Genomic DNA, 25,749 nt, shown 5'->3' with positions numbered 1-25,749 from the left:
TACACTGGTGTATACTTAATGTAATGGAGCAGTTACATAAGGTGTAGAACAACCTGTTTCCCCATGTGTTTAGTGTCTATAAACGAAATGGTAAGAGCTGTTACTCTCAGCCTAATAGTGATAAGTCAAACTGGAAATTATTACAAATATTCTGTTGTTCGATGCAATTGAAATAATTTTTTTAAGCGAAAATTATCAAAATCGTCTGGTTTCAGCTTCACAAATATGAATTGTTGCTGGTTTTCTTGGTTCTAATGGTCCGACTTTGACTTAACTTTCCATTTTACTCTTTTAATTTACTTTCTTATAAGTTTATGAATGATTACTTCATTTGTTCTAGAAATAACAGATTAATCAATCAAGAAAATAATTATTAGAGTCTGATCACTAACAGTATATGCAACATCTGTTGTCTGCAGTCTTTGTGCTTTTTGGATCCACTTTGGCCATTTTAATCCCGAAACAACCCCACTAAGAAACTAGAAGATTAAGATCTCTCTCTCTAAATATATAATGCTGTTTGTTTGTTTATCTGACATCTCGTCAAAAGCAAAGTGCCATCTCCTGCGTTGACAGCCCCCCCCCAAACAACAAACAGTGCAGCTGACCACTGTTTAAAGTCTAAAGCATCATTCAGCTTCAATCTCCCAAGCCACTGATTGAAATCAATAACCTCACTTGGGGCTCGAGCCCTTGTCGATCCCGCTAAGGTGCAGGGCTGGCGGCGTACACCACATGCAGCCAGAGAGAAAGCGGGCCTCAGGCAGAGACAAGGTAGACATGGGAGAGAGGGAGGGAGAAGGAGGGAGCACATGAGACCAGAGTATAGGAGAGCTACATTGAACAGTGTCAGGGCCTCAGGGCCTTCTGGGATGCTGATAAAGTACCTGGACATTTTTATAGACAAACTACTTATTTCTGTCCTCGTATCACTTGGGAAGACTGATAACTTTATATTCCTCTCAGGCAGAGGAATGAAAAGAAGGGGGGGCCCTTTCAAGAGTTTAATTGATCAAACTGTAGCCACAAGGTTTTCTTTTTTTCAAGAGATAAAAGGGACTACCACTTTCCCCTGTACAATACTGAGATCTTTTAGAAAGCAGACCCAATGAAAAAAGAGAATGTAACTCATTATGCAAATTCATTATAGGCCTCTGACTACACTCCTTAAAGCAGGGGAGCCAATGGTGAAATTGTATCGTACAGGATTTCCAGAGGTCAAACTACCAGTTGTAGGAGAATGTCCACATTATTACCGCAGGCAAACTTACAGGTCAAGCTTAAACACTGTGACCATTGTATGTGTCGTAACAAAATAAAAATATAATTGTATCATTGCTCAATGAGCATTTTGGAAGGGCTTGAGGGTCTAATATATGGGTAAGTGTACCTTTAACAATAAACAGAAGAGAAATATGTAGTCTCACCAGAGTATGAAATTGGTTTTGGGCAAAGCAATAGACACTGTAAAAACGATAATCATGTCCCAATATTATAAAAAATTAAATAAATCCATCCATAACACAATACCAAATAGTGTGAACAAAGGTTGGCCCAATTACTTGAAATGTCTCAGAACTGCTGTATATTAATGTTTGGGACCAGTTTCTCAGAAAGCTGTTATAAACAGAGCAAAGACGTGCTGGTGCACAGACTTTAAAACCTTTAGACAGAGCTAGACTCACTGTTCGCCTGTGTTTCCAGCCTTTATGCTCCGCTAAATTAGCAACAAAATGTCACATCATTCCCATGAAATTTTCTTCTATTATAGACCATCCAAAGATTTTTGCTCTTAAACAAGATTTTTTAGAATCTGTTCTACTAGCCAATATCTCTACATGACATATACTGTGCTTAAGTGTCCTTGAGCAAGACAAGAATCCAATATGAGCGGTTGTTCTGCAGATATTTACCACCAGCCTTGTTCTGGGTCCAGGGTTAGAGGCTAAAGAAATTGCCACAGTACCACAATAGCCAGTTAAAGTCTCTGTACGTCTTGACACAAGGACACAGATGTTTTCAGTTTTTTCGGACCTATTTGTTTTTTCACACATACAAGGGCAGGGACTGTCAGCCATCACAGATCCAATTGTGTTTCTTTGGGCACTCTGGAGGTAAAGAAACCTGTACCTGCCAAGATGGGGTAGCTTCTTTAACCAAGACCGCTCAGCTGTAGGTCTCTAGCTGAAAGATTGGTGCCCAGTGTGTTGAGTTACAGGGTTTTCAGGTAAGTTATGGACACAAGCTCCTCTGATGTCTTCGCAGATGGTGTAAAGACCCGTACACACTTATTTTGCACAGCTATCCTTGTTATGACACTCCATTGACTTCCATTCATTGTGTTCAGCCAAACCAAAACTTTATCCCTCACCTTTACTATGACCACTGCATGCCTAACCCCGACCTTAACTTAACCACAGTTCACATCTGACCCATAAACTTAACCAGGACCCTAGAAATTGAGTTTAGCCTCATTAGGACCGGGCTTTGGTTTCCATTAGGTTTACAAGGTCTGTGTTTATAATAGTTAACAAAAACAAGAACACACAAAACTGTTGGGTAAAAGTGTATAACTATATATCTATTTTTAAACTATTTAATTCTCTATCAGACAGTGTTATTTTTTGAAATATTGTTTATATTTTTCACTCGTGTGTTAAACGTTTGTCTGTTTGATGGCTCCACAGGAAACACAGACATAACATAATCATAATACTATTAGCAGTGGTAACACCAGGCCCTGGTTTTGTGCATGCTGGTTGACTGGCATTCATTTGAATCTTTAATGAGAAAAAAAAATCTGCATAGCTCACCAAATAACAACCTGCGTAAGGGCTAGTCAGGCACACATGGGAGGCATTGGAGACACCTGTCTGTGAGTGTGTGTGTGTGTGTGAATGTGTGTGTGTGTGTGTGCATGTGTGTGTGTGTGTGTGTGTGTGTTTTCTGTACATGTCTGTAAGTGATGGTTTCAACATGTTCTCCTTTACAAATAGTCCAAGTTTATCAGGGAGCCTGAAATATGCACAAGTTGGTTATTAACATGATTAAGTCCCATCATAAGCATGACATCTTCTAACATGCTTTATGTGGATAAAAAGGAGATGGTCCAAATCCAGTTTACAGTCATCAAAGTCTCATTCCTGGGTCTTATCCTTCTCCCACAGACATGGAAATCCAACCTGGTCCAGAGCATCAAGACTTTAAAACGAGACTACATGTGAGGGAGAGGGGAGGGGGGTGAAGCAGGTTCAAATCCCACTCCCTGCATACAGTGCCTGGACAGGATCAGCTGGGTGTGTTGCAGCGTAGGAACAGGAAAAAAAAAGGGCACTTACCTCTCCCATCCAGACGACAGAGCTTCCTCACAGACGAGTAGCCTCCTGTTGAGAGCAGAGCAGGAAGTCGGTATATGGTAAAGACTGAAAACCTCCCGATGCGTCCATTTTTATCATCTCCGACGACTCCCGGTGATAAAACGTGCAAATGAGGGCTTGCTAAAAAAACAGAAGCCCTCCGCTTCTATCGGTGCATCTCCACACTAGACGTGCAGAAATAACGACGTGTAGGTCTAAAGAACGAGCACATCCACGGTGTGCGGCGGAAGAGGGGGAATTGGTAAAGATGAGATAATGCATTAGAATGCAAGAAATTGTGTGATGGCGAAAGGGACTGTTGGGAGAGACAGATCTGCATATGGAAATCAGGGTTAACGTAGATTCAACTCTGCTTAAACCGCTGCTTCACTTTGTGTTTGTGCGGAAACACCCTACAGAGACACCGAGGGGACAAGTGACTGGAACCGAGGACATGGGACAGGTGCTCCGTGTGGATGTGCTATAGCCTGAGAGGTGTGTGATAATATTTGTTTTAATAATCGGAATTCACACATGAAAATAAACTTTTTAAAACATTATATACAACAAAATATGGGTTGTTTTTGGTCTATAAAATTCGTTTTAACCTGTGGAAGAAAAACTATTGAACAGCAAATCGAAATTATGATATTAAAAAATATTAAATATGAGATAGCAAATCGAAATATGAGATTGTAAATTATGATTATGAGATAATGTCATGTTCATGAACTAGTAGTTCATAACAGTGAGGTAGTGGAAAATATGAGATGGCAAAGTGAAATAACGAGATGTACTTGGATACTTATTAGTTGTTTGAAATATTAAATTGGTATTTTGACATACTTAATTGGTAAATTGTGATACTATGTCGTTATTGAGAGATATTAGGTCATTATTTTGAGTTAGACTTGTCATTATAATGATTTACAATATTATTGGGATCCAATAATTTAGTTAACATGAGGAGGATAACAGTGTGGAGCGAATTAAGTATAAGACACTTTCATACTAACCTCTGGAGAGATTAAGAGGAAATGAACAACAAAATGTAACACCAAAACCACAGCGACTCCCAACGCGACGGAGGAAGTTCGCAGAAGTGACTCATCTTGTTCTGAGTGGGTCAGCACAGCGTGGCCACGCCCACTCCGAAACTTTCCACCACTCACAGGACGCGCTGCAAGTTTGCGCATGCGCGACGTCAACGCGCGGGAGAGAGCAAAACCCAAACAATGGCGCCATGACAGCTGTGTGCTTTCTTCCTTCTTATGTACACAGTTAGGGAACATAACGCCGCATCTCACAAGAGACCAAGACAAGGTTCGTCTATGTAGTAGTAACGTTTATGTTTCTGCACTTGATGCGTAGTTGAGTTTAAATAACACAGTTTGACTCTACTAACGCGGAGTACATTTCAGACGAGCAGATATTTGTGAAGAGTTCTAATAACAGAGCCATCCTGTACATACTCAAACACCACAGGTGAAGATATACGGTGTAGCTACGGCCAAGTCCTGCAAGCTGTGGGTAAACTACACTTAATTCTCGCCAGTTCAGTTATATTATCTAAGATAGGTTGTTTAAGCTCGCCGGCGTAGCAGACTGGTTTTGAGTGTGGCTGCGCTATCAAACAATATCATATACAACCACAATTGTCGTAAAAATGACTGTCAACGTATATCGATGTATTGTTTATGTATCGTACAGGTGCAGTGAGGAGGTAATGCACATAACTGATCTATGATACAATAGTCTGTTATGTGTCTCACTGTGGGGAAATTTACAGCAGCAAAAAGAGAATTGTGAAATATGTAAGTAAACATATACAAGGAGCTCTACAAATATGTGCAATGTAAACAAAATCCAACAGTGTGACGGTATTACACATATAATATCTAGCTCAGATCTGTAAAAATATTGCTGTTTATCCAGTGTTTGTCATTCCCTGCTCATGAAGATACGTTTATAACCACAACTCTCATTCAGTAGCTTAGATCAATCTTTAAACTTATATGAAATAATAATGTGACGTTTAACCAGATAATCATCCCTATTAACTGATATGCAGGTTTTGAGCAAAGAGACGTACCTCACAAGAAGTGAAAACATATAGTGACCCATACACCTGTTAGCTGAATAATGTGGTGATATTAGATTGACTTTTGATTTTGTGTTTTATGTTTTTATATATTTTGTATTATGTGATATGCACTGGGGTATTCAATGGGCAATTATTTTCTTTCAATATAAACTCACCAGAAACACAGTACACCAAGGGTGGGTAGTTTCTCCCTTTGCTCTCAAATCATCCTCAGTTGGCAGTGATTCTACAAAATGTTGAGATTTTGTTGAATGCACTTATTCTAAGTCGCTTTGGATAAAAGCATCAGCTAAATGTAATGTAATGCTTGAAAAAACTGCGTGACCTAGTCTCTGCAGTTTTTTTTTTAATGTACTTTCATGCTGTCAATCTCCTGTTGGAGTACATTCCACTTGTGTTCTGTTAACTGAACTCAATGCTATGCAGATGTAACCAGTTTGATGTCTTGTGACATTGTGCATCATCTGAAGATGGTAAACTGTGGCCATTAAGAGATGCACATGGTCAGCAACAGTCACTTCTTTTTTGTGGAACAATCTTGTAATATCTCACCACTTTGTTCATTGTCATTATAGGTGATGTTGAATGTGCTCTGACCAGATGGCGGACGACTTCAGTCAATCCCTCACTCCACCAGTGTCCCCCTTTGCAGCAGACAGCCTGTGTGAGCTGACTCCCTCTCAGCCACCTTGCTTCTGCTGCTCTGAAACAAAGGATGACCCCACTGGAGCTCTCTCCACAGAGGGATTTGCTGCTAGAGGTTCACTGAAGCGGTACAGTCACTGTCAATTCATCAAAATCACAAACGCAAAATCTGTTAGTTAACCATTTATCTGAGTAACTGAAAGACTCAGGACCCTCAGTAGCTGAATGGTTTTGCTGGAAACAGACTGCTGTTTCTTGTTTTGTTTCAGTTATTTCTATTCACACATCAGTTTTCAATGATTAAAATTAAAATCTGCTGTGCAGCTTTTTTTATTTGGTGGCAGCAAAGAAGGAAATACTGTAAATGAAGTGTTAATTGATGTGACTGCCTCTTCTCTATAGGCTGCTGTTGCATCTCGACCCTGCCCCTGCAGAGTATGAGACAGACACGTTGGAGATTTTTGGCTTCCCATGGGTAACGGAGACAGCACTGGTAGAATCTACAAAGGTTCTCTTTGGTCTGTTCAGGTAAGCCAAGATGTAACAAATAGAGTCCAGTTTGTCTTTAAAATCACAATGTTGGAAAGTGAATTCATGGCTGAGTTATCTAATTTGTGTTTAAATGTGTTAACTATGGTTTATTCATGCATATTTCAGTCGTCCTGTTTGCTATTTGCTCCCTTTCAGGCAAAAGGTTTACAGGTTGGAGACCTTGGTGCAGTCTAGCTCACATGACTTTGGTAAGCTTGCATATAGCGTGATATCAGCCTCTGTCTATAATCAGGCCATAAGTTATAATGTGAACATTCTATTCATAGTAATTCATTGTTGAGCCACATTAACTTACATTCTTTGTCTGTTAGGAGACATTGGTAATGTTAGGGAATCCATGTGTATTAGCACAGGTAATGTCTGTAGTATTACACACAGGTTTAAAGTATCAGGTGCTGAAAGTGAATCTTACCATCAGATATCATGTTGACTGAAATGTGGGTTTAACCACTTTAAGTTGATTGGCAGTTGATCTGTGCAACAGTTTTTTAGAGAAGAAGTCTGACTAGCCAAGGGGCGTACCTTGTGTTAGGCCCACCACTCGGGGACTGGCAGTTCAGGGTCAAAATTCCATCAGAGCAGGTTCAAATTAAGTGTGAAAGGAAATTGTATCACCGAATAATATTCAGTATTTTAAAGTGTGTGTTTTCCACCTTGTATGCATTGTATGTTTATTTGGCATACTGACTGACTAAGACTGTTCTTATCTGGAGCTAGCTAACTTCATTGATTTAGTTTCACATACGAATTATGACTAAAGCCCGCATCATTGTCATGTGCTTTAGGTCAAGCAGGCAACCTCCACTATGAAGCAGGAAACCTCAGACAACAGTGTGTTTCATTTCTCCAGTTTGTCAAAGTCTTTGTGCACAGGTAACTCTCTTTATTTAATGTCAGAGCTGTTGGAAATGTTTAACTAAATACCTGTTATAATATCCTGTGTTCAGCTGCTTTTATATTTTTACGTGCATCTCGGTTGCTCAGATATGTGGAACCTATCAGCTCCATGGATGCATGTCAACCCCATCCCTACGAGGAACTGGAAGCCCAGTTTCCCTCTGCTCTTCTGGAGGAGCTGTTTGGCATCACTCTCATCATAGGACGACTCAAAGACCTGCCTGCCAATGTTCAGAGTGCCTTCACTATACAGAACCCTGGAAAGGTATAACTAAGTTAAACCTAAAGTAGATTACCCTGCATAGACCTTACTCTAGTGCCTGCACTTACCAAGCATTTAATTAGGCAAGTATATGTAAAGCATTTGTTACATCAGGTTATACTATAAAGGACATATAAGTGCCGGTACAACAAAAGTGCAAATGGCAAAGGCTTTACTGAGCAAGCAAATTAATGTAGTGACTGATTTTGAGGAATGGCTCATATGACCTGAGTTTGTTTTTAGTTACCACATCCCTGATTATTTTTCCATTTACATTGAACTTAATTTTCTGCATTCCTCCTCAGATTTTTCCTCCCTCGTGGCATTCTCTACACCTTCATCTCGACATCCACTGGTCCATCCTGGAAATCCTTCACATGCTTAGTTACAAGATGCAAGGTATATGTCTGGTCCCTGCATCCTGCACCAGAATACGTGGACAGCAATCTCTAAATTATGTAGTTTAGGGGGTAGAATAACTAGTCATCGTCATGTAAGCTTTTTTGCAGTTTTAACTGTTTGTTTCCTCAGGCCAGGTGGTGTATGCCCACCAGTTTGTGAACCTGACAGGCGAGAACCTGACTGATTCCAGTCTGTTTGAAGAACACCTATGCAGTCTGCTGTGTGACCTCACTGGTCTGGCCATAGGCAAATACAACAAGGTGGGCGGCTATTGTTGAGATTTATCTGTGGTATTTCTGGCTTATTTGTAGCTTTAAGTATAACTGATACTGATGTCATTACAGTATATAGTCACTAATCAGTGATGGAAACTGCATAAAGAAAACATAATATACCATAAATACTGCTGTTGGCAACCTACTGTGTTAAAGATATAATAGGTAACAATTCTTCATTGAAATGTCTAAAAACAACTAGAACAATGTCAGCGTTTCCAAAATAATTATTAAATCTGTGCCGTAACAGAGGTGCATTTGCACACGTACAAACTCACTCATGGGCAACAGATTCCCAGTGACAGGTCCACAGAATAAAGAGGGAAAGATAAGCTCTTGTTTGAGAGAAAGAACTGCATTGCATGCCACAACTGCACCTGAAACTATGAGGTCTGATTGTCGTCGTGGACAGTAAAAACGTTATGGACCGTAGTAGGGCTAGTACTTGATTTCGCAATATTACGAGCGAGCACACAGCAAATAGTAAATTAGTTCTCTCACATTGTTGTTGTGTCACACAATTTCGGCTCAATAAGAAACTGTGGCAACATAAAATAGAATTTAGTCTCGAAAATAAATACAGCCTGTGTTATATATTTTATTGAATTATTTGATTGACTAACAATATTCAAACCCAGAGAAATCCCAAATTGTATTCAATATGACAACTCCCATGATCCCACACTGCTTCACAATGTCATCACACTAGGTTTTTTGTTTGTTTTGATCGAGAGGCCTCTAGCGGCCAAAGCTACATACATTTAAAAGGGTCCTGCTGATTTCTAGGTAAGGCCTACAGAGGCGCTGTGCAGCCATCACTACCTTTGCTCCTGCACCAAAGAACTGTGGGTACTACTCATGCATCTTCTGGAATACAGGAAGAGAGTGTTGCACACACAGGTAATGGAAATACATGCATGTTCAAAGTCACAATATGAATTTGAATTGTATTGAATTGTCCATTCTAAATGAACCAACGTGTATTTACTGTTATCCTTCCAGTCTTTTTGGAGCTACATGAACTTGTTGCTGAGGCCTCTGGTGTCAGGGAAGCCTGCAACAGAACAGTTCAGGGGCCTCCCCACTCACTGCAAAGACCCTCTGGGATTCACATGGTGGCTGGTCACTCATTTAGCTATGTTAGGCCAGTACAGTCGGAACGGGACCATCCAGCATGAGGTAAGACATGTAAAACTATAATTTTAACTGCAGATTTTACTCTACATAAACCCTAGGGGTTAATATAAGAGTGTATCACAAGGTTACCACTGAAGAGTATTGAATGATTTCCCCCTTAAAATTCAGTTTGAACCATAATCTAATTATACATGTATAGTTCATCTAGTTGCTCCAGGTTGTCTGAGACAAAATTGAATAAATTCTCCTCTGGTTCAGAGTTGTATTTTTTCAAGCCATTTTACAACTCGACAGAGACGCTTCTTCAGGTGTAAAATCAGTCAGGGACACGTTAATAATAAATAACAAAAGGTACCAAAACTAGAAACAATAGCTCACCTTTCTTATTTATTTGGAGATTTAGAGAAACAATTATTGATTGAAGTTTAATATTTTTAAATATCCAATTTGATTGTCTCCCACAGAATCATCTGGGTGATAACTGGGCTTTTGTGGAAGAACTGCTCAAGTTAACTTGTAATCCCAAGGTTAGCACTGCTCTCAGTTAAACTACCTTTTCAGATTTGTTGTCCTTTTTTGTAAGTTTTTTTTTATATTAATCATCATGTGTGTGTCTGTGCTTGTACCAACAGGGAGGTCTTGCAGAGGAGCAGGTTAGGATGCATGTCCACTGTTGTCTCAGTGTCTGTCTGCTGTGGGATCCAAGCACCAGTGCCGTCTCCACACTTTGGGACTATTACAGCAAGAATCTGGTAAGGTTATGAGGAATTAAGTTCAAGTCCACTTTTACTGCTTTTTATCCTCATATACAGCTGAACAAAATGTTGTTTATCATGGGCCAAAGTTCAAAAATAGTTCAATGAAACATATTAACATGACACACAACATAGTAACCGATCAAGACTACAGAAGTGGGTGTTGCATATGAAGCTTGGTGATGGAGATGCTGCTGCTCACCCTTATGTAAACATAGTGAAAATAAGCAATGATTAGCAGAGTAAATAATAAATACAAACCAGTTTTAAAACAGCAGATAGAAAATAAACTGTTGTCATCAATGTAGTCTCCATATGGCTACTGTGAGTAAGTATTGAATATAAAATGAATGTACAACATACAGATGGTTCAATTGTCATTTTATAAAAATAAATACATATGTAGTTAACATAATAGTGTATTTATATTTATAAAAATATGGGTAACTGTAAAAAGGCAATAGTTGAAATAGTACAGATGATACAAATAAACAATAATAAGCATAAATGTTGTGAGCATGTGATGGAATAATAGTGGGAATAAAGTTGTACAAATTTGATATATTAGGCATATCAGCTACATAGAACATGGGCTCCACATTTTGTAATGATGATATATCCTTTACTGTCTTTGTTTTCAATGTCCTGCTTTGTGTTGTTATAGTTTTACTATATATATGAGGAAATCACAGGTTCTTGCTCAACTCTGATCTTTCACATTTGTATTATGAGTTGCATCATGTTTGTGGATTTTTTATTCATTATTTCATTCACACACTAAATAATTATTTTTCATGTCACAATAAAGTATGCTCATGCAATTGAGCAGGAGATTTTCCTTTAAGTTAATACCATGGCCTGTATATTACATTATTTCCTCCACTTCAGAGCGCTTCATTCACTGTGCCCTGGCTGGGGATGTCTGGCCTGGGCACTCTGTGCAAGACGCCCCTTGCTCTGCTGGAGCAGGCCCGCAGCTGCTCCTCCCCCTCTCCCCTCCATTCTCCGGGACACACCCAGCTCTACCGCTCAGCCAACTCCTTCCACATCTTCCTTCGAATGTTGGCCCTGTGCCTTGCACAGGACAAGGCTGGCGGAGTCCCACAGAGACAGATCAAAGGGAGGTAAGGATGGAGAGAAGTCTGGGAGTCTTTGTAGTTCGTGTTTGTCAGCACTCGCTTCCACCATGAAAAATAACCAGCCAGACAACTCAACACCATACACATACAGGGTTTTGAAGAGACAACCTGCAGTGGATGCTGTGAGAAAGGGTTACTAATCAATGCTAGATTTCTTAGGATAAATTGTACCCTTTATCTCTTAGTGTGTGTGTTGTGCTTCATGTTGTGGGGACCTAAATCTGTTTATACAGGCACATTATGAGGACAAAAGAAATTCCTCATAATATAAATTATTAATATTAAGTTTTAGGTTAGGGTAAGGGTAAGCAAGCGTTAACTATGGTTAAGGTTGAAGTGAGTCTCCAGGAAAATAATCTTTGTGCGTGTGTGCGTGCATGTGTGTGTGTACGCGCACGCGCAAGCATGTGTTTGCCCACAATCATGCTTCTCAGTCTTGTTTGTGTGGGTGCCAGGTGCACCACAGTCTCCCAGTACGTCTTTGATATTTACTCAGGCCCCCCAGTGGAGCAGGTGTCTCAGGAGTCAACCACCTGCTCTTCATAACAGACCGGAGCCAAGGAGCCTCCTACTGATGCACACACACACTGTGCACCTGCTCCCTAGAGTAGTGACATGGTTTCAGAGTGTGTTGGATGGAGAAAGAGTGAGTGTAAAGTAAGGAAAAGAGCGAGGAAAGATCACAGGTTGATATGTACATCAGAATCGAGTGCTGGATCATCCTATATCCCAGGCCGGCTGGGCGCCAAAGAGCAGCAGCCATAGATAAATCCGCCTAATGACTTCCCTCTGTCTGGAATGTGCTCAGTAGCACTGCAAACACGAAGGCTAATTAGCTAACGAGCGTGGCGGTTAATTCGCCTTAACGAAGCTGTGTTGGTTTCCAACACGGATAGAGAGGGGAGCTTGGTTGGGGGGGAAAGGAGGCTGGCATAAGCCAGAATGGGCTGGGACAGATCCAAAAAGCCCCCTTCCACTATTCACCAAAAACCGCTGCCGCCGCCTCCCCCCTGAAGGCGTGAGGTTTGCTGACTGTTTCACTGCAACGTTTCAGGCACCGTTCCCACTCCTGGCCTGGCTCTGTGGGACACCCGCGACAACCGCATTATTGGGATCGACTTTGAACATGTTGATCTCCAACGCAGGGAGTTAGGAGCATCTGCTCGCCTCCGGAAAAGAAAGCTGTCCGGAATAAACAAACAGACATGCAGGTTGGGGGAACACAGAACCCCCCTCTGCTGCCTCCCAGTATGCTGCTTATATGCGTTACATATTACCCATTCATCTATTTAAATCTCCCTCCCCTCACACTCTGACTGCATGCTTGGCCATCTTCTCATTTTGTAGTCCTCTGTGGCTGTATCATATCTGATTTAGGTGTTAACCTGGTCTTTCTCAATTCCTCCCTGGTTTTGCTCCAAGCTTTTATATCATTCATACTTCTTACCCCGAGCTTGTATTTGGATGCTCACTGTTTGTGTTTTGACCCAAGCAGCAGCTGTACTCACCTGTGTGGGCTGTTTCTGTGTTTGGGAGGTGGGATGGAAAAGGGGTGGCTACAGCCTTGTGTGTTTTCCTGCCAGCAAGGAAGCTCAATGTGTGTGTGGTTTTATTGATCTCTCTCTGGTGTTGCAGTAAATTGGTTTGGCTGTAGAGAGAGGGACCAAGCGCCTACTGCTGTGTGTCTGAGTGTCTCTGACATTTAACATGATCTTTAAAGGCATTTCTCCACAGTGCCCGCAGGATCTAACAGCGTGCTGGGTGGTTCTCTATTGTTCCTCCATCTCTTGCTTTTCCTTTCTCTCCCAAACACACCAATACACACACACACCAATACACACACACACACACACACACACACACACACACACACACACTAACACACACACACACACACACATTGGCTGGCCAGCCCAGCCTCTCCCCTGGAGCTGGGAGGGAGATGGAGGCAGGTAATGCATGGTGGGGGTAGAAAGTTCTGTGAGTCAGTATTTACAGTCAGGGGTTTCATTACAACAAATCACCTCTGACTAGATGATCAGGGGAATAGAATTAGCTGACCCTGTTTAACACCTTTGTTTGTTCTCCCCTCCATTCTTCTCTGTATTTCCAGGATTTACTCCAAGTTCTCCTCAAAGAAAATGCAGGAGTTGTCAGAGGCCGGCCTCATGAACTTCCTCTTGTTGTTTCTGGTGGTTGCCCGACAGATAGAGCTGGAGGACGTGGCCAGCAGAGCCTGTGAGTTGCTCGGCTTCCTTCCAGCCAGCTGCCCCCCTGGACATCGTACCCTTGTCTGGAGAGGACAGCTATCACTGCTCTTGTTGTTCCAGGTAGGTTTGCTAACCAGAAAATATATTTTAGTTGTTGAACTGCAATGTTTGAAGGTTTTTTAATCTACATTATATGATCTGTTTTCAAGGAGAGGGGTCTGGATGTTGGTGCCCAGGCTAGTTGGCTAGCTTCCTCCTTTAATGAGACAGCCAAAGAGTTCTACAATAAGACCACAGAGGTCTCTCGCCGACTTGCCCTCTGGGGGCCACTTGGGTCCTATCTGGATGGCGTGTCCGAGGTGTTTGAGACGAGCACCAGTCTCAGCCTATCAGAGGAGAAGCTGCTTAACGAAGGGTTTGATTGGTTGCTGCCTGCTTGCCGCCAGACAGAGCTGAATTCTGCCTTGGGCTTTCTGCAGATTGTCCTCGCCCAGCTCAGGTAAGACAGCTGGCATAAATATGCATCAGCTACCAGGTATCCCATACCTTTCCTCATTTTCTCAATTATTTTTCCTCTCACTAAACGCCATCTCCTCACAGATGGTAGACACATTCCGACAAATGTTTTCTGGCCGAGGCCGAGCTAAGCTTCCATAAGAATCTGATAAGTGGCCACAGCAGACGAGAATGATTTCTTCTACTCAACTCAACCCAGTACAGACTGGCTTCTCATTCTGACAAAAGGTAGATTGTGCTGTCAGCTAAAATGAGTGTCCGTAAAGACCTTATGTTGAGTTGAGGCCTCTGCTTGTCTCAGGAGGCCTACTGGCCTCCAGGTCACCCTCACCAGATGTGGCTGGAGCCCTGAGTAGAGTTACAGGCCCAAGAGACCCTGCATGGACCCTCCTGTGGTCCTCAGGATGGCAGTATAATTCTGCGGGCCTATTGAGAAACTATGGTCAGTAGGGCGTCAGGATGGGTTCAGCTGTAGGACACAGGTGTTGGTTACAGAAACGACCCCAGCAGAGGGTCAGTTAGCTGCAGCTGAAACCGTGTCTGTGTATGTGTGGAGATAGAGATGGGAAAAGAGGTGACAGTAGAAAAAAGTCAGGTGAGAATGTAATTTTATGAAGAGAGAAATGGTGTGTGATCTTTGTCATCTGAGTCTAATATTAAAGAGCTGAGTGTCACCTTGCCTGCTTGCCTTGGATTTAGCAATAAGCCTTTGCTCTCCAATGAACTATAATCATAGCAAGTGGTGCAGTGTAAACTAAGGACAAAAGCATGCACATTAAGGGAAACATTCTCTAAATCCGTTAATGTAACACAAAAACATTACAATAAGGAAACACACTAAAGCACTTAAACAAAAGGGAACTGCTACACCAGTTGTGCTCCGGGACACCAGGGTGAATCATGGGCTTGAATTGGATAGGCAGCATGACAAAGTTCCTGGTGCTGCTGCTGGGTGCAACACTGATGAGAGCAGAGACAGTTAACTAAAACAGGAAAGGTACATGAAAATAATCAGCAGATATCAGTAAAATGCTCCATAATTCTGGAGAGAGCTGCGAGGGTCACATCACTAAGAGCAACAAATTTCACATTGTACAGCCATTGTTAACACATTTTTTAAAACCCAGCCTAATCAGTAAATATTCCTGGCTTTTCTGCACATGACTTCTTACATTGTTTTTATGCCCCTACATATACAGTGTGTATATTTATATATATATATACATATATATATATATATGTATATATATGTGGAGTGTTAGTAAGCAATGAGTGTATTACTTCCGCCACTGCTTAAATCTTGCACTATTTACAAATGGTGCTAACACACTAGACTAAAGCAATTGCTTTAATTCTTTAGCATATACATTCCACCCTCTCTTCCCTGCACATACAAACCCACAGACCTGCCCACAAACCAAAAGTGAAACACTAACCAAAGTATACACCTCTCTTATTCTCCATTAACAGAAGCGGTATTAACACTGTATCTGGATAGCTCTGCTAATTCCCAAACTTCCCATCTCAGATCTTGGGGTTGGAGGGCACACATTTGCACATTAATGGCCAAGGAGAGGGAGAGAAGAAGAGAACTCCCACAGGCGATCTGTGTTATGGCCTGGACCGCACTGACCCATTTAACCAAATAAAGAAAAATACCGTGCTTTCCCTTTCCAATCCGTTCCACCAAATTAAATATAATTCTTTGGCCTGGTGATTCTCGGTATGTCTTCGTATTTAATTCCTTTTCTGTGACACAATTAATGGGTAATTATGTAGCCTGGCAAATTTAACCTGAGCATCATTATGTCTATTAAGAGCTGTGTGGAATCTGCACACATTAAGAAAATTATTCTAGCTATGGCCGAGACAGTAGAGGGTCCAAACAATCATTCTTGAAAGCCATTGCCATGGAGCTGAGGTGAGAGACCAGTGCCAGGCATAATTCCTCAGTTTGATTCCTCCCCATGACCATATGCTGTGGGAGGGTGTGGGTGGTGCTGGTTTCTGAGGGGCTCTGACATGGGCACACCCTGTTGGATCGGTTTTCACAAAAAACAATTAATCCCCATGTCTTTGATTGGATAAAAACAAGCCTCCCTGTCTAGTGTTTTCCTTTGGTGAGCATTAAGACATTTTGCCAGATGTGGAGCCTTTATTGTCAAAGACTAGAGTACCTACTGTTTGGTCTGTTATGAACAATTCAGCAACAATTACACCTACTCATTGTCATACTGACCCGTGGATCATTTTAACGTGTGCATGTGCGTGTGCGTGTGTGCGTGTGCGTGTGCGTGTGTGCGTGTGCGTGTGCGTGTGCGTGTGTGCGTGTGCGCGTGCGCGTGTGTGTGTGTGTTGGGGCGTCCCTGTCTGTCTGTCATTATTAGGACACTGTGTGTCTGCGTGTTCTATGCAGTTGGGTGAAGGATTAAACGGGAGCCCTGTTGGTGTTGTGTGTCTGTGTTTGTGTGTACACGCTGTAAGAAGCCGCAGTGAGGAGGATTAAGTGGGGTCTCTGACGATGTCTTGTACAATAAGGGTTGATGGGTGTGAAAGGCCCATTCCACAGTAGTAACGAGGCTAATGAATTCAGACTCTAATCGATTGTCTCAGCTCTCTCTGGATAAGATGCAACCTTGCTGGAAGGGAAGGCACCGTGTGAAGGTGTGTGAGTATGTTCCACAGCAGGAGAAGAGAGTGCGTGGCTGAGGATGGGATTGAAAGGGGGGGGTTTTGCTAGTTCCTCTGTCCTTTCCTCCTTTCCCAGCACACCGCAAAACCCTGCATCCCCACAACCCGGTCTGGGCGACTGAGGAGGACAGGAGGATCATCTCCAGTCTAAATGAGATTACAGCTCCTTCAGCTGCTTATCTGGGCTAATGCCAGCCACTGTGGGGCTGCTGTAGCGGCTGGGGCCAGGGCCAGGGATGAGCCAGAAGAGCCAAAGTATAGTCTGTGTACAAGGGATCAGCATTAGGCTCCACTCTATGGCTATAATATCCTCCTCTCCTTCCCCACCTCTACTTCCATCCAGCTTTGCTCCACACTGCAGTGCACCGCCGCACCAGTAATCCCCCAGGAGAGAAGAGAGGGAAAACACATGAAGAAGTGGTGAAAGAGAGAAACGGGAGAGCAAAGGATTTGAGAGAATAGAGGGTGGAGTTGGGGGGGCATGAGGCTTGTACACAAGAGGGAGCACTGTGTTTGGATTTTGCATGGGTTAGATTTGTTTATCTGCTTTCTTTGTGTGCGTGTGTGTGCGTCTCTCCGTGTCTCCTTCCAGACGGGTCCACCAGCGCAGTGTCCAGCCAGCACCCACCTTCGCCTGGGCTCCCCCTACCACCAGTGTGGTGAAAGAGCGCCACCTAGCTGTAGCATCAGCTCTCTGGTTGCACTTCTTCCCCTTCCTGCGCAGCCTACGCCTCTCACAGACCCCTCCAGCACAGCTGGCAGATGCTGCTGCAGGTCAGTGACGCCCACTGGGAGTAAAAGAGACACTGACAAGAGGGAAGAGAAGGCTGAGAGAACCAGGTGGAGGAGAGGAGAAAGTGTTTTGGACAAGAATTTAATGGCTGATACTTCCAACCATTTGACATGAGCACATAGAATTTGAAAAGCAGTTAGTCAGAGAGAAGGTCGTTAGTAGTTAGGAGGATAAGAATATTTTTGGAATGTAAAAATTCAGAAAAATTAAAGGTTTCTAGGAAAAAAAGTCAGGACACATGCTTTGCACACTGCACCTTCATCATGAACCTATCGACTTTCTATTAATTCACACAAAATGAATCTCCCACAGGATTCACCCTGCTTGCATTTGATTTGCCCAGCTCTGCCCCCCAAGATCTTCAGCCCAACCCAGTCCAGTCCATCATGCAATGCTTTGGCTGGGACGACATGGTTCACCCCCTTCTGGTGACTCGCTACCTTCCCCATCTGCTCCAAAACAGGTACAGTTACCCTCTCGTATTTGCAGCATTTGACCTTACCTCAATCACAAAGAACCTTTACCTCATCACTGTGGAAAAACCTAAGGTAAGTCCAGCTGCTTTCAGAATTGCCCTCAAGTTTTCCTGATACATTCCAGAGTAGCTGTGTGTGAGATTTTCTAGAACTTTTCCTGCCTGCCCCCTTAAAATGTCGGGGAAATTTCCAACTCATGTCATCGTGATTATTGAGCAGAAAAAATCCTACATATTCACAGTGAACAAATGGGATTGTTGATGACATGGCTAATACGAAACATACTTAAAACTGGAAGAATACAAATATCTCGGGATGAAAAAAAGGTGCCAAACACATTGAAGATGCTGACTAAGAGAGATTTTAGAGCTAAAATACTGTGCTTCATGCAGTAGAAGTTATAAATCCTGTCTTGCCTCTTACATGTTCTACCCAGGTGCCACCCCCTAACGTAAATATTCCATATGTTAAAGGCAAACTTGGCCCAGACACAATTTTCCAGATATTTTCCAGAACTCGTGTCTGAAAACCGCTTCAAATTATATGATGTGCTACCGTGTATCTGTCAGCTATCACGCTTCATCATAATGCAAAGAGCTTCTGGGAAGAATACAATTAATAAATAAGTCAGTGAGCATCCTTGGTGTTGTAAAAATAGATTTTAATGAAAAAATTGCACCTATGCCTCCAAACTGATTAACAATAGGGAATGGATCTTCAAAATTTCACTCAAGGGTACCAAGCACTGTGACGATCTCAACCTCAGAGGTCCTCCTCAGACAGGGCCACGTGATATTAAGGTGCTGCGTCTGAATAGAAAGGCAGAACACGGAAGCTGTTTGCACATCTTGTCCTTCCCTACAGTTTGAGCTGTTACCAATTTATTAAATTTATGTGAAAATTTAATTGAGTGGTACCACACCTGAGATAGAAATTTACACCACCTTGTTTCCTTCTAGACTCATCATTAAAAAGTGTAAGACAGAATAAATTTGATGGAAAGAGGATTTAATGTGTTTCACAGACAGGTGGAATTAAGTGTTTTTCATAAAACAATGTGAAATTCTGCTAAAACTCAGAAAATGACCTCAGCATGTTGAGGCATTATCCCACGTCCTTCACCTGCGTCCACTTTGTTTTCCCTTGTTCATCCGGAACTTTCCTCTCACCTACTGAAAGCTAGATATTTCTTTATATGTTAATCATTTGATTACACCACTTATGCTCAACTATTTCCGTCTCTGTCTTTTCCAGTGAGCTGGTGTCTTCACTAAGCGGTGACTCTGGTGCCGGTGTGTCAGGTTCGGCACAAAGCCTGTCGGTGAGGGCCTGGTTCAGATGTGTTCTACAGCAGCACCTTCACAAGAACCCGGATGGGTCTGACAGCAGAACAGGTAATAAATGTATGATAAATCTTCATCCTCCAATGTGATAAATAACTACCCTGTGTACACACATAGCACCATTCATTGATTATCATAATATCATGAGTTTTATTTTACACTTTTTGTTAGTAAAATATGTTTACCCAAGTTTTTTGATTATGGTTAATTGACTTTAGACTTTCAGACTTTCTTTATTTTACACTTTATTGTCTCCCAGGGGAAATTAGTTTTCACACCCAGTTAAGCACAGATTATCACAAGCAGAAACATTTCAACCCAGGCAACCCACAAGTAGGGCAGTACAACACCTGAAACATAAACTATAAACCCTCCTAACATACATGTCACATTCTCTGAGACCGTTTAGTTTGTGCTGCTCTGGCAGAGGGGACAAAGCTTAATTAGGCCCTTCTCCATTTATGAGTTTGCTAACCCTCACCCTATAAACAGGAGTGTAGGTGATATTAATTAATCAAGCATTATCCTGAACCTCAGGAAATCCTGAAAAACTCACAAACATATTCTCCAATTTATCCCAAATGATAATATTTCAAAAGACATATGAAATACATTGTCATTGCATTGTAAGTGTTTGTGCCCACGTTTTCCCAGGCCGCGCTATGGAGGAGCAGTTGTGTGAACTGACCCGGCTCGTGCTGAGGCTTCCTGAAGTGGACAGTCTTCTGCAGAAAGCCGGCATCCAGCCCACAGCTACCAGACTGGAGTCCAATCCAGCCCTGGAGATGTTTATCAAGGTAACTCTTGCTCACAGCTGACACAGTGGTATTTTTGTGATATCAGCTCAAGTCATCCTTTTGTCTTTGTGTAACTATTTATTAGTGACAAGAAATAGTTTTGCTGTGGCAGACATTGTCAGCTGCACCATAACTGACAGGCAATGCTTTTATGTCCCTTTCCTTATTTTGTATAAGACACACTGTCCTAATCATATCTACGTAAAAATAAATGTGCACTGTATGTTTTGTATGTGTTTGCATATCATTGTCTCATCTGGTCTCGTCTTTGGTAGCCACAATACATATGCAAATGTTTCTGTGAATGTCTTTTCTTATCTGCTTTGTCGTGATGGCAGGCTGTGGGCTGTGTGTACAGCAGACTGCAGACTCTGCCTGAGCGTTCAGCCATGGTGACCAGAGCCTTGGACTTTATCGGAGACATCCTGAAACACATTAAACCTTCTCTGGTCAGCAAGAACCAAGAGGGACTACAGCTGACCTACTGGGCTGTTGGTAAGTGTACAACTCACACACCTCACCTACACACATTTTCTGGAGGTTCTTTATGTCTTGGATTTTACAGTGTAATCCACGTCTCAGGCAGGGGGACTTATTAGAGTTGTGAATATCTCACCATGATTGTCTCTGATCTTGTGATTCAGGCTGCATAGTGAAGCATTGGAGCCCCCTGCTGGCCACATCAAAAGCCCAGCAGCTGCTGTTCCGTATCGTGGATGGGCTGCTGCTTCCCCACAACCTCACACAGCAGGATAAAGCTCTCAGGGACAGCCTACCTATGTATCTACAGGTCAGGGAAAACTATTTTTTACACCAAAACACAAACACACAGCACGCCTAAGGTATCCGGTGTCATGAAAGACAACGGATACCCTTATCCCAACCCTTTCATCTCTCATCCGTCTGTAATATGCTCAGAGGTTTCCATTCTGACATTTTTAATTTATTCCCCTGCAGGGTTTGTCTGTGGCCTCCAGTGTGTCTCAGTCGCAGGGTGCCTACCTGAAGCAGCAGCTCCGCTCTGTTACCCGCAGATATCTGGATCATTTCCTTCCTACCTCACCTTCCATAGGAATCATTGTCAACCACCCGGTGCTTCTGAGCTCCTGTGAGGCCAATTCAATCTCCCGGGGGCCAGTGCTGAGGAAGATCATCCTGGAGGTGCTCTGGTAGGTCTCTAGAACTGGAATGTGAATTCCCTGTAATTTCCATGTTGCATACGTCTCCTGTCCAGCAAATCAATGTATGTATAAGAGTGATGGACATAGAAGATTATCTTATCATCAGTGATGCGTTATCAGTGATGCCGGTAACGCGTTACTTAGTAACGCGTTACCGGCATCAGATAATCTGACCACTTTTTTCAGTGTTACTAAGTAACGCGTTACTATTTCAAAATCGTTAATCAGATTAAAGTTACTTGTCCAAGTCACCTTGCGTTACTATTTCGGAATTTGTGGTTAAACCGCTGGGCACGTCCTGCGGCTGGGGGAGCAGTCGCCCCATCGCCCTCCTCACCAGGCAGCCGGAGGCTGGTGTGCGGCACGCCTCGACGTTTTTTTTGGGGGAGCGGTGCTCGTGCACGGTGAGGGGGCTTTCCCTCTAGTGGGCCGCGGAGCGGTGTCTGTCGGCGCTGCGAAGGCGGGGACCGGTTGGAGGGGACCGGGTACAGCGGTCGGCGGCAGCGACTCTGGACGCGTGTCGGTCCCGTCTCGCAGATCACCTCAGCTACAGCGCCCGTTGGGGGAACCCTCTGTTCGCACGGCGGGGGGGGGCTCCGGCGGTTTCTTGTAAAGTGAGTGTTGGCTAAACCGGTTGTCATTTTTATTTTGAGGCGGCGGGGGTGTTGTCGGCAGCTGCTGAATTTAACTAATAAAGTAACTTGTAATCTAACTTATTTACTTTTAAAAGCAAGTAACTTGTAAAGTAACTAAGTTTTTTTTTTTCAAAGTAACTTAGAAACACTGCTTATCATCACCTACATTAACATTCTTGTTGATGTGGTTTCGTGCCCTTCACAATGTTTTTATATAACTATATTTTTAAACTATGTTCATCATCACAACTTGTCTGAAAAGTGTCTCTGGTTCTACAGTGAGAGCTTCCTGCAGTTCAAAGGTTACACTCCTCCTGCACGTCTGGCATCTGCCCTGATGTTTCTGTTAGAGCTTCTGAGACGAAATAGAGACTCAGACCCTGGTCTGCTCACATTGCCCCTCCCCTGTCTGCTGCGCTGTGTGATGCTGGTCAACGAACCACAGGGTAAGAGATGTGTACAGACACAAACGATCTGAAAACATAGAATAACTGTACTTGTTTCCCATTGGCAGAAACAAATGAAAGGGATACTACGCACGCCACCAGTGACCACTGAGTAGGCATCTGGCATTTAGAGAAGCCCCCCCCCATCCTTTCTGGCCCCATGTTGCATAAATACATATACATATGATGAGATCAGATACATAAATACATAATGGTCTGAAAAGTGCTTACAATATCACATGTTCATAGACATTAAACTCTTCATATGCCTGATTTTTCATGAAAATAAATCCATTATTTCTTGAGAAAGTCACAAAAATGTTGAAAAACACCCTTTCTCACATGTTCCATCCCCTTTATTGAATAGGCTCCAAAAGAGTTCTTCCTTGGCTCTTACACCACCCTGCCAACAGTTAAACAAACAGACAGCAATGAAAACGCTAGTGTCACTCAGTAGAGCTCATACCTCCGTCAAGGCCACACAGTCCTCTCATTTGGATCGACACCAAAATGTACACACTCATCGATACCAGCCCCCTAAATGCTCCTGAATCTTTCAGCAACATTCACACATTATTCTCTGAGAATCAAACAAAATGTTGAAAAACATTGCGCAGGATTCTGGGTTCTTCCCTCCCCAATACCACATCCTTCCACCAGGTTTAGTGGTAATCCATTCAGTAGTTTTTGAGTAATTATGCTAATTAGCAAATGCCGATTAACACATAACCTCCTCTGTGGAGGGAATAACCTGAGGTTTTCTGTGATGTGGTGAAGTTTCCAAGATCAAATATTTTTTAAAGTTTTTACTTGTCAATTTACTTCACTTACATGTGATTGTTTTTACCAGTGAAATGTTGAAAACACTGAACATTTTTACAAGTGCTAATTTAAGGCATAAATGACACCGTAAAAAGCATTCAGTGTGAATAGTGATCACCGAACGGCTTTTAATGACATCAGTGTGCGTTGTTTCTGTGCAGTGAGGAAGATAAGCACAGATGCTTTACAGCTTGTGGTGGAGCGATGTGCTGCAGCAGCTACCAAGGGACCATGTGACCAGATCATCACTGTCTTACGGTAAATGACAATAATGCAGAACATAGTGGACCGCAATAAATATCTATACTTGTATGTGTTGCTCACAGGAAGCAACAATAAGGTGTTTATTTAGTGTCTAAGTCTGCACAACTGTGGTTCCTGAGAGGAGTGCAAACTCGCCCTTTTGCACTTGCAACAGCTCAACACCGCTAGACAATCGCTCGCTCATCTCTGATCATCTAACCCCATCACCCTTCATTTTTCTCTAGCAATTGTTAAATTGGGAGGCATGTAAACCACTGCTGTCGACACAAAAGGTGTATGTTACAGACGATTTTCTTGTCTTAAGGGCATTATAAAAGTGGCTGGCTTAATGTTCCTCTTTTTTCTCCAACTCCGAAATTTCCCCCGACATATTTTGAATGATTCTGCCACCAAGAAGGGGTTAGAAGATAAGAGAGAGGCTGGGGACGGCGGTGTTTAAAGTGAGCGATCAAAGCAGGGGAACATCAGCCACTTTCCCCACCTCTCAGAGTCGTCAGGCAGTGTGGACTATAAGGAAGAGCGACTTCCTGCTCATATCAGCCTCGTTTGCGGGACTGCACTTGTGCATGGAGCAGAAACGCTCACTCATGAGTTAGCCTTTCACTCGTGGACACTGTTCTGTGTGCTTGCAGGGCAGAAATGCTCCCTTGCGAGTAGGGTTTTGAACTTGCATGAATTTTGAACTAAGTAAACGCCATACAAAGAATGATATAAACTGTCCATCTTAAATTCCAACCTGTTCTGTCCTCCACGGCTTGACTGTCTGTGTTATCCCGATACTGCCAGGTCATTTGTGGAGGAGAATGAGGGAGTCTATGACCGGCAGGTGTACAGCACCTTGGAGACAGTGGCTGTTTTAGATCCCTCTGTGGTCCAAGCTCTCATTCCCAACCTGTCTCTCAGTCTGAGAAACACCGAGCACAAGAGAGGCCTGGGCAAGAACATCGCCTTGAGGTGAGCCACTGCATGAATCATATATCCTGGAGGCCATGTGGACAGGATTCATCGCCTAAAACTATTTATAACTTGTCTAGACAGTGAGCCGCCGCGCTGTACTGAATTAGAATCGTTATAGAGCTGTATTGAATGTATCCACTAACATGTCTCCCCCCTCTCTGTGTAACAGGACTGCATATAGGAAGTTGCTGTCGCTCCTTGGGGAGAGTGGGCAGGTTGAAATAAGCAGTTTGGAAGTTGCCTGAAAAAAGTGCAGGACCTGGCACCAGCTCCAGGAAGGTTACTGAGCAGAGCATCTTACAACATGTGAGAGCGTCTCATCACCGTGATAATTACAAGTCAAACTACTGATGAAGTAAAACAGCACATGTGATACATTTACAATGTTTCATGAGTTGTGGACCAAGTGGACTTTGACAGCTCCTGTATCTAATATCACTGGTTGTATATATGTACGTATTGTAAAGAACATGCAGCCCTGTATTTGGACAGATGTGTGATTAACTAAATAAAATGTTGATATACCTTTTCATCCCGTTGGGTAGTTAGAGGAGTTAGCAACGTGAGCATTGAAGCGAGACCAGGCTATATATGCTTGTGCCATAAAGGGCTGGATCTGTTTCTGCTCGCTTGGCACTGTGAATTACAGATTTGATGACAGTCATGGGCGGGCCCAGAGTTCAAGAGAAAAAAACGAGGAAGGAAAAAAACAAACTGAGCGAGCACAGGAGAGTACTGTTTGTTCCACTTCTCTCTTGCCTTTCCAAGTCACAGCAATCTCTTGCAATCCGACTTTAGCTTACACCTAATCACATGAAGTCTCACTTTTATCTGCCTCAATCACCAAGTCCCATTTTATGTCATTGCTAGAATTTTTCCAGCCTCATCAAACTGCAACGTACCCCTTCATCTGAGCAACTTTTCCGCTGCAACGCGTTCCTTCCTTCCGACAGTTATCAGAGGGGCTTGTAGAATTCAGACAGAGGGATGTAGGCAGCAGAGGCTTGAAATTAGTGCTCAATTATCTACTGCTACTAAATCATTCTCACAGAAGACTTTCACTTTCCTTCTTCGTCACAACAGTTTTCATCAAA

At 42.7% G+C, this 25,749-nt stretch overlaps 1 protein-coding gene across 2 annotated transcripts; it reads left to right on the top strand.

The window, feature by feature from the left end:
* The first annotated feature begins 4,599 nt into the window (after positions 1-4,599).
* Positions 4,600-25,749, top strand: mms22l (MMS22-like, DNA repair protein). Of its 2 annotated transcripts, none has more exons than XM_062398762.1 (26): positions 4,600-4,679; positions 6,036-6,233; positions 6,508-6,633; positions 6,793-6,845; positions 7,443-7,530; positions 7,642-7,819; positions 8,122-8,215; positions 8,348-8,478; positions 9,280-9,393; positions 9,496-9,672; positions 10,095-10,157; positions 10,263-10,382; positions 11,274-11,509; positions 13,638-13,854; positions 13,944-14,233; positions 17,534-17,715; positions 18,047-18,197; positions 19,465-19,604; positions 20,208-20,350; positions 20,689-20,845; positions 20,995-21,140; positions 21,308-21,519; positions 22,446-22,612; positions 23,596-23,692; positions 24,485-24,652; positions 24,825-25,749. In XM_062398762.1, exons 2-26 carry the CDS (start codon positions 6,046-6,048, stop codon positions 24,898-24,900), a joined length of 3,714 nt encoding a protein of 1,237 aa, XP_062254746.1. In that variant the 5' UTR covers positions 4,600-4,679; positions 6,036-6,045; the 3' UTR covers positions 24,901-25,749. The 2 variants fall into 2 exon arrangements, with proteins under 2 accessions (XP_062254746.1, XP_062254745.1); XM_062398761.1 differs by having other exon boundaries at positions 19,465-19,613.

Source organism: Platichthys flesus, chromosome 11 (assembly GCF_949316205.1).
Source record: "Platichthys flesus chromosome 11, fPlaFle2.1, whole genome shotgun sequence".
NCBI lineage: Eukaryota > Metazoa > Chordata > Actinopteri > Pleuronectiformes > Pleuronectidae > Platichthys > Platichthys flesus.
The sequence above is the reverse complement of the archived record's forward strand: the minus strand, read 5'-3'. Positions and strand labels throughout refer to the sequence as shown.

Excerpts from the sequence above, each read along its gene's own strand:
- mms22l (XM_062398761.1), top strand. The coding sequence starts at position 6,046 with ATGTGCTCTGACCAGATGGCGGACGACTTCAGTCAATCCCTCACTCCA. Across the intron at positions 13,855-13,943 it reads CACTGCTCTTGTTGTTCCAG|GAGAGGGGTCTGGATGTTGG; the intron begins GTAGGTTTGCTA and ends TCTGTTTTCAAG. Across the intron at positions 22,613-23,595 it reads GCTGGTCAACGAACCACAGG|TGAGGAAGATAAGCACAGAT; the intron begins GTAAGAGATGTG and ends GTTTCTGTGCAG.